Genomic DNA, 14,073 nt, shown 5'->3' with positions numbered 1-14,073 from the left:
TTTTTGGGGGGGAAGCATAATTCCTGCAACCTTACAGCAGAGGTTTACAAGCAGAACAGTTTTATTGCTAGATGTGATCCCTGCATGCATTAAGCCAATGGCAGCTTAAACATTACTAAGAGAGGAAAAATAGTCATAGGTATGTTAACAGATACACATCTCAAAAATGGTCTTGGTAACTATGCCCAAGTAGCAGGTGCATCTATTCAAACTTTCCAGCCTTTATTTTTTATGTAACTGTAACCCCAAGGAGAAAGTAGTAAAAGAAACAACCAAAAGAGAAGAAAAAAAGAGATGAAGGCGGGGGGGGGGGGAAAAGAGCAGTTATTAAATTTAAATGACCTTCTAACCAGAAGAGTTCTTTCTCCACAGGTTGTCTGTCGGGAGCAGTTTTGAATGAGTGCAAAAGCCAGAAGACAGGGACAGTGATGAAGCGCTGAAATGAAAAGGTGCCGTCTGCCAGGCTGAGACAGCTGCGAGCCCGGCGCCAGGGCTGGAGGAGATTTCACAACTGGCAGCAGCGTGCAGAGCCAAAAGATGAAGCAAGGTGACCTGCAGGCACCAAAACAGCACAAGTCTGGGGGAAAAGGAAGGAGCACATCCTCTTTGACTAAGTCTATCTCCACGTTTGTAGTTTAAAGAATGATTAAGGATGTCCAGGGTAGGGCACGGCTTGTGATAACGCCACGTGATCTCAGAGATGAACCTGTACATCCTTACACCGAGCCTGAACTGAGAATTTAAATGAAACCCCTTAAAAGTTAATATTAAAATGTGTCTGATGGTAACATGTACCCAAGTGGCTCTCCCAAAAAGAGAAAGATACAGAATAATTTCAGCCTTTGAAGAGAGAGGAAGGAGGGAAGGGGAGAGGAAAGGAAGATAATTTCTTATTATTTCTTTTTCAGAGACCATTTAGGGAACAAATTTGTGACACATGGACACACCTCCTCACTTACAAGACAGAACAAGAACCGGACATTGTAAAAAGGATTTGCACAAACTACGAGCCATTGCATCCCAGGCAGGGTCCACAGCCTCTAAAGCTGTCCTTCTGAGGCCTGCTGCCTGTGTCAGCTGGGCAGGGAGGCTGAAGTCCAGTCCCTGAACACACAGCGAGCCATGCCCGCAGCACACACACTTCATTTCTTTTGTGTCTTTTACATTATTACTGTACCAGAGACTACTTCGCTTTCAGGTTCCAAAATGACTTTGGTTTTGTTTCGTTAGGTGTCACCACTGACTTACCAGATGACAGAACCGCCTATTTCTGAGGTCAGCTCTTTCCAAATTGAGCATGCAAAGTGCCATTTGTAAATCTGCACAAGTGGCACTTCCAGTGGGCAGCCGCTGTTCGGAAAGCTTTTTAAAAAAATAAATATACTCAAATATTTCCATCGCAAAAATGGAAATTTTAACCAAAAGGATTAAAAGGACCAGGAAAAGAAAAATGAAACAAAAAACCCTGAACTGCACGCTCTTGCCTAGAGCAAAATCCTCTCCAGTTGAGATTTCTTAAATGCTTTTTATTTAAACCTCCAGATAGTTCTGTACAAGCCTCTTTAGGGTGCTACTATCACAGCCATCAAACCTACAAAGGAAATAGCTTTCACAAAGAAGCCACTAATAGTCCACAAAACAAATTACTGCCAGCCCTGTGAAATGACATGCCAATATCCAGCTGTGACCAAGGTCATAGTGGCAGCAGTCTCAGTAAAGATAACTTTTGTCCCACCCTCTCTTGATGTGCAACTATTGTCAAAAACGTTGCTTGATTAAAACACTCCTCCTCAAGGCCTTCGTGTTTACTCAATTCATCAGCAAAAGAGAAAATAAGCTGTTATTTGGTATTTTCACCTTGACCACCTAGCTCCATCCTCACCGAGCACCGCAGAACTGCTGTGAACAATAAAGTCTGACTTTGAAATTGCATCTTGAAGTTTCAAACCAACCTGCCAACAAGCCAAAAGTATTCCCTCTAAATATAAAACACAAAGCCATGCTGGGTTTTATAAATACATAAACAACCATCAAAGCTAGACTAAATTAACGAACATGTGTATTCCAATTCCAATAGATGGGATGGCACTCATATGGCTTCACTTAGTAACTTATTATAATCTCTGCCTTATAAAAAGGTTTTTACACATATGAAACACTCATATACCAGTAAGACATAAAATCAGGATGTAATCAAATCTCCACAGTTTTATGTAGAAATCCCTTGGGACTTCCAGCTGCAAAACTGAAATATAATTGCGTTTATTTTCTAATAAAGACCATGTGCCTCAGGAGTCGAGGACGCAAGTTATCAAGAGGTCTGCATAATATTTTTGGAGGTATTTCTACTTCAAATAAGCAATCCAGTTAAGCAGAGATAAACATGCACACACATCAGTGACCTTGTTTAAACAATGCACCCAATTATTGTGATAAATCTGGCTGCCAAATCTAAATATAAACTTTTAGGAAAAAACAATGGAGTTTGGAGTAGGAGACAGGCTTCTCATATTTACTGTTTACCTAATTATCCAAATGAATGTGCAATTTGGCCTCTCTCCCCTTTTCAGGCTGCATGACCACTTTCCCCACTCGGAGCCAAGAGAGCTCTGGCTGTTACTGGAAACGCAGCGTGATCCGGCACATTTGATGCTCCGAGTGCACTTGGTGCAATTTCAAAGCTTGCATCAGGGTTTGGGTATGTGCGTGCTCTGCTTCCCCCAGCCAGCCCCACGCCTGACACAAGGCAGATAGGCACCGCAGGACTGAGTCACAGCTACAGAAATAGGGACTTTTTTGATTTTTTTAAAATTTTTTATTATTATTATTTTTTTTAAATAAAGGCATGGAGAGGGGGAAGAAAAAAAATCCCATTCAAAACCGCTCTAGGTTTCCAACTTCGGGTGCCCAAGCAGGAAACGAGGGGAAGAGAGGGAACTGATTAAAAAAAGAGGAGAAAGTTCTTTTATTCAGGGTTATATTTTTAGACTAGTTTTGACTAGTTTTGTCATTGCGCTACAGAAACGGGACCTGTGTGAATTAATGCAGCATTATCCTTTCTAATTTTTGCTAAGTCCATGCTGCAGTATTAACCTAATCTTCTTACATGGGACATGGCAGGGCATTCCCCCCCCTCCCCAACCCTGCTGTGGCTGATGTTTTTCCACCACAGATCTTCCTGACTACACCATACATCCAGCTACTCATTCCCTCTTTCCCCAAACCACACAAGAACAAACAGAATTCATCCCTTTTGCGGGGGGGAAACTGAGGACACTGAACCTGGAATCTTGTCTTGTTTTGAAGCACACTAAGGTAACACGATTTATAACCATAACATATGGGAAGGAACACCACTGAAGTGCATTTCCTTCTTGCTAAAAATACTCACGACTTAAACTGCCTTTGCCCTTCTTGATCTACTGATATTTATAAAAGTAAAGCTCGATTTTGCAGGGCTGGCTGAGGCTAGAGGAGAGAAATCCGTGCCCGCTATTCCCCACTCTATTTTAGGTCGTAACAGTTATGTAGCATGTTTATTCTTATTGTTTCAAAACAGTTAAAACTTGTAATTTTTTTACAAGCTTCTCTCCCCATCTGCCATTACTAGGGTTATTGTCAAACTGTTTTTTTTTTTTTTATTTCCTTTCTCCACGCTGGCACAGCACAGACCAAACCCATTTGTGACTTCCCTCGCTAGACGCAAGTTGCCATGTACAGATCAATTACACAGAAATACAATGACTTACAGTAAAGGGGAAAAAAAAAAACAAACCAACAAACCAACAACAAACATATGGAGCTCAACCTATTTATAAATATCTTCAAAAAGGAGCCTTGAAACATTCCACCCTGGGCTGGTGATGCATGAGGCAGAAGCGGTGGGGAGTGGCAAGGGAAGAGGCAGACAGAACAAGGATTTTTTTTTTGTCTTCAAGTTTTGTTCTCTTCTTTCCAAAAAAAAACACCAAGAAAGGCCAGGAAATCCTCCCAATTCGGCATTCCCAACACCACCACATTAGAGGAATACAAGGTCTTCCCTTCCTGTTCCCTCCTCACTTCACAGCGAGCGAGGACGGAGCAGGCCGAAGCCAACGTCAGATCTCACAGGGAGAAAAAGCCCTGCAGGTCAACTCTGCACGAGCTTGGGGTTATACTATTTGTTTGGGTAAAGTGCAACTTCTCATGCCGTACTACTGCATCCTTTTTTTTTTTTTTTAACTAGGAAAACCCAGATCAGGTATTAAAGAGTCAATAAAGCTCTTCCTCAAGCACAGATTAACTGGCCAGGCCTCCTGCAGAAGCCAATGAGGCTCTCCTCTTACCATCAACCAGTTGGCAGAATTTTGGGGTAGAAATGGTTAAAAGGAAAGATAGGAAAAAAAACCCACCACAAATACCCAAAGCTCAACTTTCTCCCCACCTACAACGCCCCTGTATGGGGGGGGGGGTAAGAGGGACAAGGATACAGGTAGCTCTGTTCACACCAGACATGGAAAAAGTAGGAAAGGTGGCAGAGCACAATTAATTAAAAGTCTCATTTCCAACCCATACCTTGGGCTCCTGCTTCAGAGTGGCTGTGCAAAGCTCCTGCCCTCCTGTATCCCCACGCAGAATGAGATACAAATAACTTCACTCTACAAGGTGCTGGTGGCACAGGATTAACACACCATTTTGAGACTCAGGGAGAAGTCGCGTGGGTTTTGCCATCGTGCAGTTGGCATGATTTCCAGCAACAGAGGCCAAAAATCACCTCCTTGTATAACTATACGTGTAAGGACACGAGGACAATTGAAATCAAAACAAAACCACATTTCTCCTCTCAGAAACGCTGTGAAATATCAAATCCTTCTTTTGTCTTGTTGACTGTAAGAAAACTGAGTATTACTCTGGAATAAACTGAAACAGAAGAAAAAATAAAACAAAGATAAATAAGAGCTTATCTTCTTAAAATATAAACCCCTCAAGGAATATAATTTGCTGCAATTAAATGTGAAAAGACAATCCTCAAGATAATCCTTAACAAATCACCTTAAGAGTTTAATAAGTTGTGGTTTGGGGGATTTTTTTTTTTTAAATGTGTGTTTAAATTGACCTGTCAAACCTACTTCTGAACTTCTCACATCTGATGAGCATGGGAGCCAGAACGAAACGTCTGCAAGACAGGTTAGTTTCTAGGACCTCTGAGATGATTATTCTAAAACCCTTTGTTGAAATAGTTGATTTTTAAATTAGCAAGAATTCTCAGGTCTCAGCTTGTATCACCCATAACTTGACTGAACTTTTGCAGAGTGTGATGTATTCACAGAATCACAGAATCTTCTAGGTTGAAAGGGACCTTAAAAATCATCTTGTCCAACCGTCAACCCAACTGACAAAAATAGACACCCGCACAACAAACAAGGAGCATCATCACTAAACCATACCTCCCAGCACTACATCAACCCGTCTTTTGAACACCTCCAGGGATGGTGCCTCAACCACCTCCCTGGGCAGCCCATTCCAATGCCTGATAACCCTTTCAGTGAAAAAATTTTTCCTAATATCCAGCCTGAACCTCCCCTGGCGCAACTTGAGGCCATTTCCTCTTGTCCTGTCGCCTGTGACTTGAGAGAAGAGACCGACCCCCACCTCTCTACACCCTCCTTTCAGGTAGTTGTAGAGAGCAATAAGGTCTCCCCTCAGCCTCCTCTTCTCCAGGCTGAATAACCCCAGCTCCCTCAGCCTCTCCTCATAAGACTTATTCTCCAGACCCCTCCCCATCTTTGTCGCCCTTCTCTGGACCCGCTCCAGCCCCTCAATGTCTTTTTTATGGTAGGGGGCCCAAAACTGGACACAGTACTCAAGGTGAGGCCTCACCAGTGCCGAGTACAGGGGGACAATCCCCTCTCGGGCCCTACTCGCCACGCTGTTCCTGATACAGGCCAGGATGCTGTTGGCTTTCTTGGCCACCATCTACCAGAGACGGCAATGTTGCTGTGGGAAGTTGAGTATCTCACCATCCAACTGTTTGACTTGGACTCTCACAGATCAAAAAGAAATCCTTGATACCAAAGAAAAGAGCTTGAAAAGAGCTGATAATGCTATAGATATTTACTGCCCTACCGTAAATACACCACCACTTTCACACTGAGGACAGGTTTAATTGTTGATTTTTAAAATAACCCTTATATACTATTTAATATAAAAAGATATTTTAACAAGCTTTCTTTTGAGTTTCCTTGTCTTTCCCTTTTGGGTCACTAAAGGTTAGATATGGGCTTTATTTCCCATGCTCGGAAGGCATGAGCCCTCATTTCTGTATTTTCTTACTTGCTTACACATTCCATACCCAGAAAGATGTTCCCAAACCAGCTCAGAGGTGGAATGCTCTGTTCCCAGAGCAGAGATGATTCACTGTCTACTCAGGAGACGGGATATAAGATCTCCCAAATTCCAACCATTTTGCAAATGTTCAGTGTACCTAAATTAAGCGGATTTTTTTGTCAAGTGAACAAAAATTCACATTTCCTGCCAAACCACCAAACCAGGTTCAAATCTTAGAATGTACACCCAGTTTAGCATGTCTTAGAGGTTTGGGTGGAAGCTCAGGTACGCAGAGACCAAGTTTGCAAAACTGCAGTGATCAGCTTTGACAGAAGAAGGATGGTCCAGACCACCAAGTCCAGAGAGAATGAACTTGATATTTGCCCGTGCATCCTTAATTGCAGAAGTACAAGCAAATCCCAACCTCACTGCTCACACCTGGCTGCTGCTGTACCTTGCAGCTCTGGCTGGGATGTGATCCTGTAGGAGCATTTGGTTGTTCTGAGCTGTTTGAAACCTCTCTCTTTGGTGATTGTGGGTCTACAACTTCACAGATTAAGGCGGCACAGCCCAGGAACCTGTAGCGAAGGTGGGGAACAGACAAATACCTCTTACACTGATCTTGTTGCTGAACTCAGTCTACAGTGGGATTTCAAGTCTACAAGAAGTTTTCCAGAACTAGTGCAAGATTTATACAGATACGATTGCACATCAATTCCTTATTCAGAATCTTTTTGTCACAGTCACTGGAAAAAAAGTTGGGTTTATTCCTGACGTTCATTCTTCTACCCTACTGGGGTTTTTTCCAGTTTGGTTTTTTTTCCCCCACTTACTCTCCTCTCTGCTCTTCCCATGTAACAACTATCAAGCACAGCCAATAGGAGGACTAAATCACACAAGCTTTCCTGTTGTATTCAATGTATTTTTCACAGCTGAATAGTCCATATCCATTCCATTCCAATCTATAAGGATTTTAAGCGATGGCATATCACTGGAGTCAACAGGAGAGTTCACCCACCTGCACCTCTGCTTTCAGCCCATTTTTGAAAGTCCTTCTTATAATCACAACTCTAGACTATCAAATGAATTATGGTTCAATAGACTTAACAATTCAAAAAATATCTATTCCAACACTAATTTAAATCTTCTCTTTTAACACTTTTTAAAGTCGGCAATGAGAGGAATATTAAAATGAGAGCTTCAGCTCCTTTACAATTAACACCTCTAAATTTTGTATTAGGCAGTTAAGGGAATTTCTCAATGAACCAGAATGTTGCAATTTCTGGGTAATCCCACCAAAGCTGGGGGAGGGAGAGGGAGAGGAGGGTGAGAAATCACAACTCTCGCATTCTTTTTCTATTATTAAATGCAATATAATTATGTGCAAGGATTCCTAGTAAAATAACTGAAGCCAATTGCCACAAACTACACTACTGGGAAAATTAAGCAGAATGAAAAAACAATGCAGCAATACAGATGGGATTAGTGACACACACCACAATTTCCCACTAAAGAAAACGGAGGAATAAATGTGTATTTAAAGCTCAGAAATTTCTAGCCAGGAATCAGAGGGGAAACATAACACAGAGAGGAAGAGGAAGGGAAGGAAGAAACATGTATTTATTATCTCAAGATCTTAACTTCAGCGATTCCAGGAGTAAAGCAGCAGCAAAGAAATTCCACTGCAGCTTCTTCTGACACAGATAGGTCTAACACTGCCATTACCTGGCCATACAAATTTGAAAATTGATGTACAGCTTTTGAAATCTGACAGCTGAAAAGCTGTAATTTAGCAAGGGTAGTTATTTTGGAGCACTTACTCAGGAAAAAGCTGAATTTAGCTCAGAGAAGAACTAGCCGCTGCCTGTGTTTGTCCCAGAAACTGGCAATGTCAAAAGATTCATACAGGGACTTTTAAAGCTTAAAAATCCAGACACAAGCAGGAAATTAATGTTTGTACTTTTTCAAACTATCCTAATTATAACTTTCAGCCCCAAAGCAACTTTCAGTATTAACTGAGCTCAAAGTTTAAATTCACTCTTCCTTCTACCTAAACTATCATCGAATTTGTTATCTCCTCTCAGGCCCTACTAAGACTGGAAATGTCATTTTCAAAAGTAATTTTCTCCCATACTCTTATCTGATAACAACCCTTAGGATTGCAAATTTAATCATGATAATAGTAAAAAACACTGACAGGTGAACATGAATGCTTTAAGTGTTTACACCATCAGCAATAATTGGTGTTTATTTACATAGCGGTAGTAGTGGAGAGCTGATTAGTGAAGGCAAAATAGCTCCATACCCCAGCTGATATTACAACTACCCTCTGCAAACTTAGGTGAATAAACACAGGGATATTCAAAAAATGGATTATGTTCATCAATTAAGATAATTTAACATCAGTAACAAAACATTTAGAAAACTTTCCCCATTCAGAATTATGGTGGCTTTTCTCTGGTATGGCTTAATGGAGTTTGGAATCAATATTTTGGAAAAATTCTACTGATCACTAAAAAAATCCTGTCCCAAAGCAGTCAGGCTATCTATAGCATGGGATGGAGAGGAATATGTATAGCTCTGAAACACCCTTGAGAGAATGCTCTCTCTATTGAAGTCTCAAAGTAAAAACACAGAGAGGACATCTAAGAGTATTATTATTCCAGTTTTTGGAGCTGGAATGACTACGATGTGGAACTTCTAATCACCTCGTGGAAGAATCTAAGCCTGAATCTATTGCAGATCTAAAAAGGAAAGCCTGGTCTGCAGAATTGTCAGAGAATATAACTTGTACTCAAGGAATAAAGAAATACCCTAATTTATCACATCAGAGAGGGGCTGCAAATTTACTTCCACCCAAAAAAAATGACTGTGGAACAACACAAGTAGCCTTGTTGCAGTCCCTTGGTTATTTGTAGTGAAGAGGAGCTACAGATACATTGAGAACAGGAAAAAGTTTACTTTCAGTATAAGGTATCTTCAGAGACAATATTAAGTGATTTATTACTAATGAGAATATTGCTTTTTAGTGGATAAAATGTTTTCATTATTTCAAAAAATTAAAAATAAAAGATATATTCAGTTCCCAGTAAACAGAAAAAGGAAATTATACACACTATTTAAGATTTTGCACTTTACACTGCTCAGTTTCCTCTCCCTAGTGCAATTATCTGTCTGCAGAGGAAATAACACACAGCATTCTTTGCTTAGTAAAAAGGTTTATAAGAACAATGAATATACAAGGTGATGCCACACTATTTACAAACAGATTTATTTATTTTTCTCCCCTTTTTTTCCTTTTAGAACGTTAAAACACTTTCTGAAGACAGGACTCTCATGGCTCCATGACAGAAGAATACAACATGCTTTTTTTTTTTTCCCCTTTTAGAACATTAAAAGACTTTCTGAAGACAGGACTCTCATGGCTCCATGATAGAAGTATACAACATGACTAAATCCAAACCAGACTTAGAATATTTCCAACATCTGTACTGAAAGATTTTCATTAAGAGAGGTGCTTTTGTTAGTAAATATGTTCTATAGCACGCTCACTGAAACTGGCAGCATAAGTGTCACTGCAGGCGGGTGATTAAATTAATACTGAAGATCCCTTAGCCGTGGTGGTTTGATATGACAGGCCAGTGGCTAGTACCTTTAAAATCTGTACTATTTCGTGCACAGCCATTTACTGCAAAAGTCCCCAGTGTATCATCCTCAGCAGCCTGATATAAGATATTCCTCATCCTTAAAAAATAATTAAAAAAAAAATCCTCCGAGGTACCAGAGATTCACGTTACACCACTGTTATTTACCTGGCAAAAGAGAGTAATGTTAAGATGATGCAACCTTCAAGGCTGTTACTCTTCTGCTCTTTGAGAACTTTGATGTGACAACTTTAACTTTCATTTAACAGCTTCAACATCACCTTGCACAAGCTTCAGATGACAGTTTGTGGCAATGCAGCTGAAATAATGAATATCATTTCCAACACTAACTAAAAGAAAATGCAACGTATAGTTAGAAAATAAAGGATTTTGCTTAGCTAAGTCCTTCTTTTTAAGTCTTTGCTACTTTGCTGTTCTTTAACATTTAAAGTTTTCGATTCAATTAGTCTTTTTATATTTTTACAAGGCAAATCATGATGTTAAAGAACAGCCAATTTCAGTTGACTGAAGCACCTCTTCAGCTAGGGCATGGTTTAAGCCAATTTCAGTTTATCTCAGATCCAAAAAATAGTTTGCATTTTCTCCTGCAGTTGTAGACCAGCATTTTAAAAGTAACAGGGATCTGGAGAGAGGAGAGAGAAGCACAATAGCATTTGTTAAGATGGCAAAATGCTATTTGCCTACTTTGACCTTGACTGTTTATAACCTTTTTTGTTTTAAATAAAGATTGAAACCTTAGGATGTTCAGTTTCACCACCACTTCATGAAGTGTCCACGAGTTCTCTACCATGACCAACCTTACATATATTTATAAGGAGGGGTCATTTAAAAAAAACCCAACTGTTTCAAAGTAAGTGGAACATAACTGCTGCTGAAATAGCCTCTGCCCATGACTATTTTTATACAGAAGTGACCACTGAGAAGTCCCTTATAAAGACTGATGTTTTTTCATTTAGTTCATTAATCCTGAAATCTCTGAAAGCTGCTTCCAGTTGTTCATTTAGTTCATTAATCCTGAAATCTCTGCTTCCAGTTTTTGGTGGCTAAGCAAATACATAAATTTGGAACACACAAACCCAAGATCGCTTTCAGATATCCTATAAATAAATCTCTCCCTAGGCCCTAAGAATGAAAGAAAAGATTATTTTTTTTAATGGCATGAGAATAGTTAAATAACAAGGGTGATAATCAGACACAAACCCTCACAGTAAAGCCAAATACTCATCAGCTTATTTTGCTGCAGGCTTTTCTTCTGCCAGAATTCCACGTGATAGCACAGAATAAGGTGAAGACCTATATTCTTGCTGCTCCCTACGCTTTAAACACAGGAAAACAAGCATGGTAAGTGTTCTTTATGCTTCCTTATAACATTTCCTTCCTGTGCCATTTCTTTTTCCATCTGACCACTCACTGCCCATGCACCAGTATGAAGACCTGGGCAGTAGACTGGGATTATAGAACTGAGGTCTCAGCACGCAGCTGCCCCAAATGAAAAAAAACCAAACTGGCTTCAAGCACACACTTTCCATGGGGCTGAATGAGTGCTTGTATTTATACACCATATCCAAACAGCTTTTCAATGGTTATGTCTCCACTGGGGTCACCCTCCCACCATCCATATTTCATACCATTCTTCTAGCATCCCAAACCCAATCCTGCAAGTATTTAAAAAAAAAAGTGCATTTAACATACATCCCCACAGTATAAATAATGAGATTTAAGTGTAAGAAAAACCTGTCTAGAGATTTTGAAATCATGCTGAAAGTTAAGACAGTGCTTATTACATGTTTGCATACTGGGTATGTTTCCTTCAGCAAAGAATTGGGCTTTCAAACACTGATTCCTCTGAAGAAATCTATGCAAGGTAAAGGTATGCTGTAGTAATTCAATATCTCTTTGACTTCTCTACAAAAGAAAACCTCTATGTTAATTTTCAGACCGGCTTCTGTTCAACTGAAATTTCAAGTTAGAATCATTCCAGTCTCCTTATCTCTGAAGCAAGGCAATTATTTATTTATTTATTTTCACTCACTTTCTTTTTGTAAAGTTAATTTACCTTAAGTCCCAAATTATTTACAGAGAAATCAGGGAGATCTCCTCTTCAGTTTCCGGTATGTGTCACGCCGGGTCTGTCACAATGTAATCAAGATTACTCAGTTTCAAGTGAAATCTCTGCTTTTCCCAGGGGCAGAAATTCATGGTTTCTGAGAAGTCCCAAGCAAGCGAAGAGAGACTGGTAAATTTGGGCTAAAAGGGAACAGCATTTGCCAACAAGATCTCTTTCCCACCAAAGGCCAAAGCAATACTTTGCACATCCAATCCATAAATTCTATGCAAGGGACACTGCTTGATCTGGGTCTGAACTGTCCCCTCCACAAAAACGGGCTCAGTTCCAGCCTTGGGACAGATTAGCAGCAGCCAGTAACTCACACAAAAGTCCTATTTTCCAAAAACAACCTTTCATCAAAGTTCACACATGGACAAAACTGGCACTTGCACAAACCTTACCACCCATAGCTCAAATTGTGCCCTCCTGTCCCTACCAAACCCCAGAGCAGGGAAAATCTTGGGGAGGGTTGTTTCAGTCTCTGATAACTCAACAAATCAGTCCAAATTAGCCCGAGTTATTGAAGAGCCTTCTGCCCTATTAAGGATTGATTCACTCAGATATGCCACAGCAAAAATTGTTTCCTGCTGTGGCAGTTTATGATGTTTGCTTTGCAGAACGGCAGCATGAAGAAAGGGCACTTGCACCAGAAAGATACAAGGCTAGTAAAATAAATTCCTGAAATGCGAGCCAGCCTCTTAAAAACAGTCACTGGTTACGCGTATAATCACACTCCGTAATTATTCTAATTTGCACAATTAAGAGCTGAATAAACACCATAAATTTAAATGAAAAACCCCAGGCACAGGCTGGTGTTGCTACTGGAGTAGTTTAAAATGCAAAATACACAAGGCTGCTGCTGACAACTCCTGTAAGCACTGCAACACCAGCGCACCTTGCTGAAATCCAGTTAGGTACTTGCCACCAAATCAAAAGAATAAAACCAAAGCAATAAAAAAAATTCTCCTACAGCTTGTTAGCATTGTTTTCTTCTCAATTCCACCTTTTGCTAGTCACAGCTGACACAACAGTTTATACGCTCCAGAGATGCCTGCAAACTCCCCACTCCCCCCAAAACCCCCCAGATTTTAAAAGCCATCCTACTTCTACAGACTACTGCTGTTATTTAGCCAAGCTAAGGCAGAGATCCCAGGGGCAGCCAAAGGAACAGACTTTAAAAGTGAGCATGCCCCAAAACTAGCACATTTCTCTGCATAACCATCTCCACGGACAAAGGTTTTGGCATTTCCAAGTAGTCTGGAAATGGAAGATGAAAACAACAACAATAATACCCAGCAGCTCTCTGCCCGTTACTGGGTTTCTCCTCCAAGGTGCCTAAACCAGCACTTTCTGTTCAGTTATCTTTCCCATCAGGCAAGATGTTTCTCATACTCACCACTCCATGCCTTTGTCTGCACTAGCACCTTCCTCATCAGGCTTGCCATACCGGAATTTTTACCCTCGTTGTCTAAACCTGCTCAGGACCAAACCAGGTGGAAGAGTTTAAAAAAAATACGCCCGCATCTAGTCCCTGCGTCTCCGCCGGCCCCTTGGCTTTTCCTCCCGAGGCTGCACAGTGGCTGGATGCACAAGGCTGAAAACACACACACACACACACACACACGTGCATGCACACGCACAGGAAGCTTGGAGCCGAATCAGTATGAAACGTACCGACTTCCTTCTTCATGCTCCAGTATCTCTGCTGTAAACAAGCCCTGCATATTAGCTAAGCGAAGCCGAAAAGTCCAGCAGAGAAGGACAAAAGAAGGGAGTGGCCCCAGAAAGGAATAACTATTTTAAATACACAAACATCTTCCCATCAGATTAAAACTAGCTTTTTAAATTAGGCAAATTCTGAAGCCATTGTTGTGACAGAATAACTCAAGACAAACAGGAGACGCGGCTTCCTCCTCTGGAGAGATCTCCTGGATTTCCAGTACGAAGCGTCCCCGAAAGCTTTCCAAGTGCCCGGACGAAAGACTCTGAGAAGTG

At 40.7% G+C, this 14,073-nt stretch overlaps 1 protein-coding gene across 1 annotated transcript in view; it reads right to left on the bottom strand.

Annotated features, from left to right (window-relative positions):
* Positions 1–13,613, bottom strand: part of RASAL2 (RAS protein activator like 2) — a 184,420-nt gene extending 170,807 nt beyond the window's left edge. Inside the window, exon 1 of the mRNA XM_014943486.1 lies at positions 13,475–13,613. Within this exon, the coding sequence (XP_014798972.1) occupies positions 13,475–13,523 (49 nt within the window). The 5' untranslated portion in view covers positions 13,524–13,613. The remainder of the gene's footprint in view (positions 1–13,474) is intronic.
* Positions 13,614–14,073: the final 460 nt, after the last annotated feature.

Source organism: Calidris pugnax, unplaced genomic scaffold, assembly GCF_001431845.1.
Source record: "Calidris pugnax isolate Ruff unplaced genomic scaffold, ASM143184v1 scaffold63, whole genome shotgun sequence".
NCBI lineage: Eukaryota > Metazoa > Chordata > Aves > Charadriiformes > Scolopacidae > Calidris > Calidris pugnax.
This window is presented reverse-complemented; position numbering and strand designations above follow the sequence as displayed.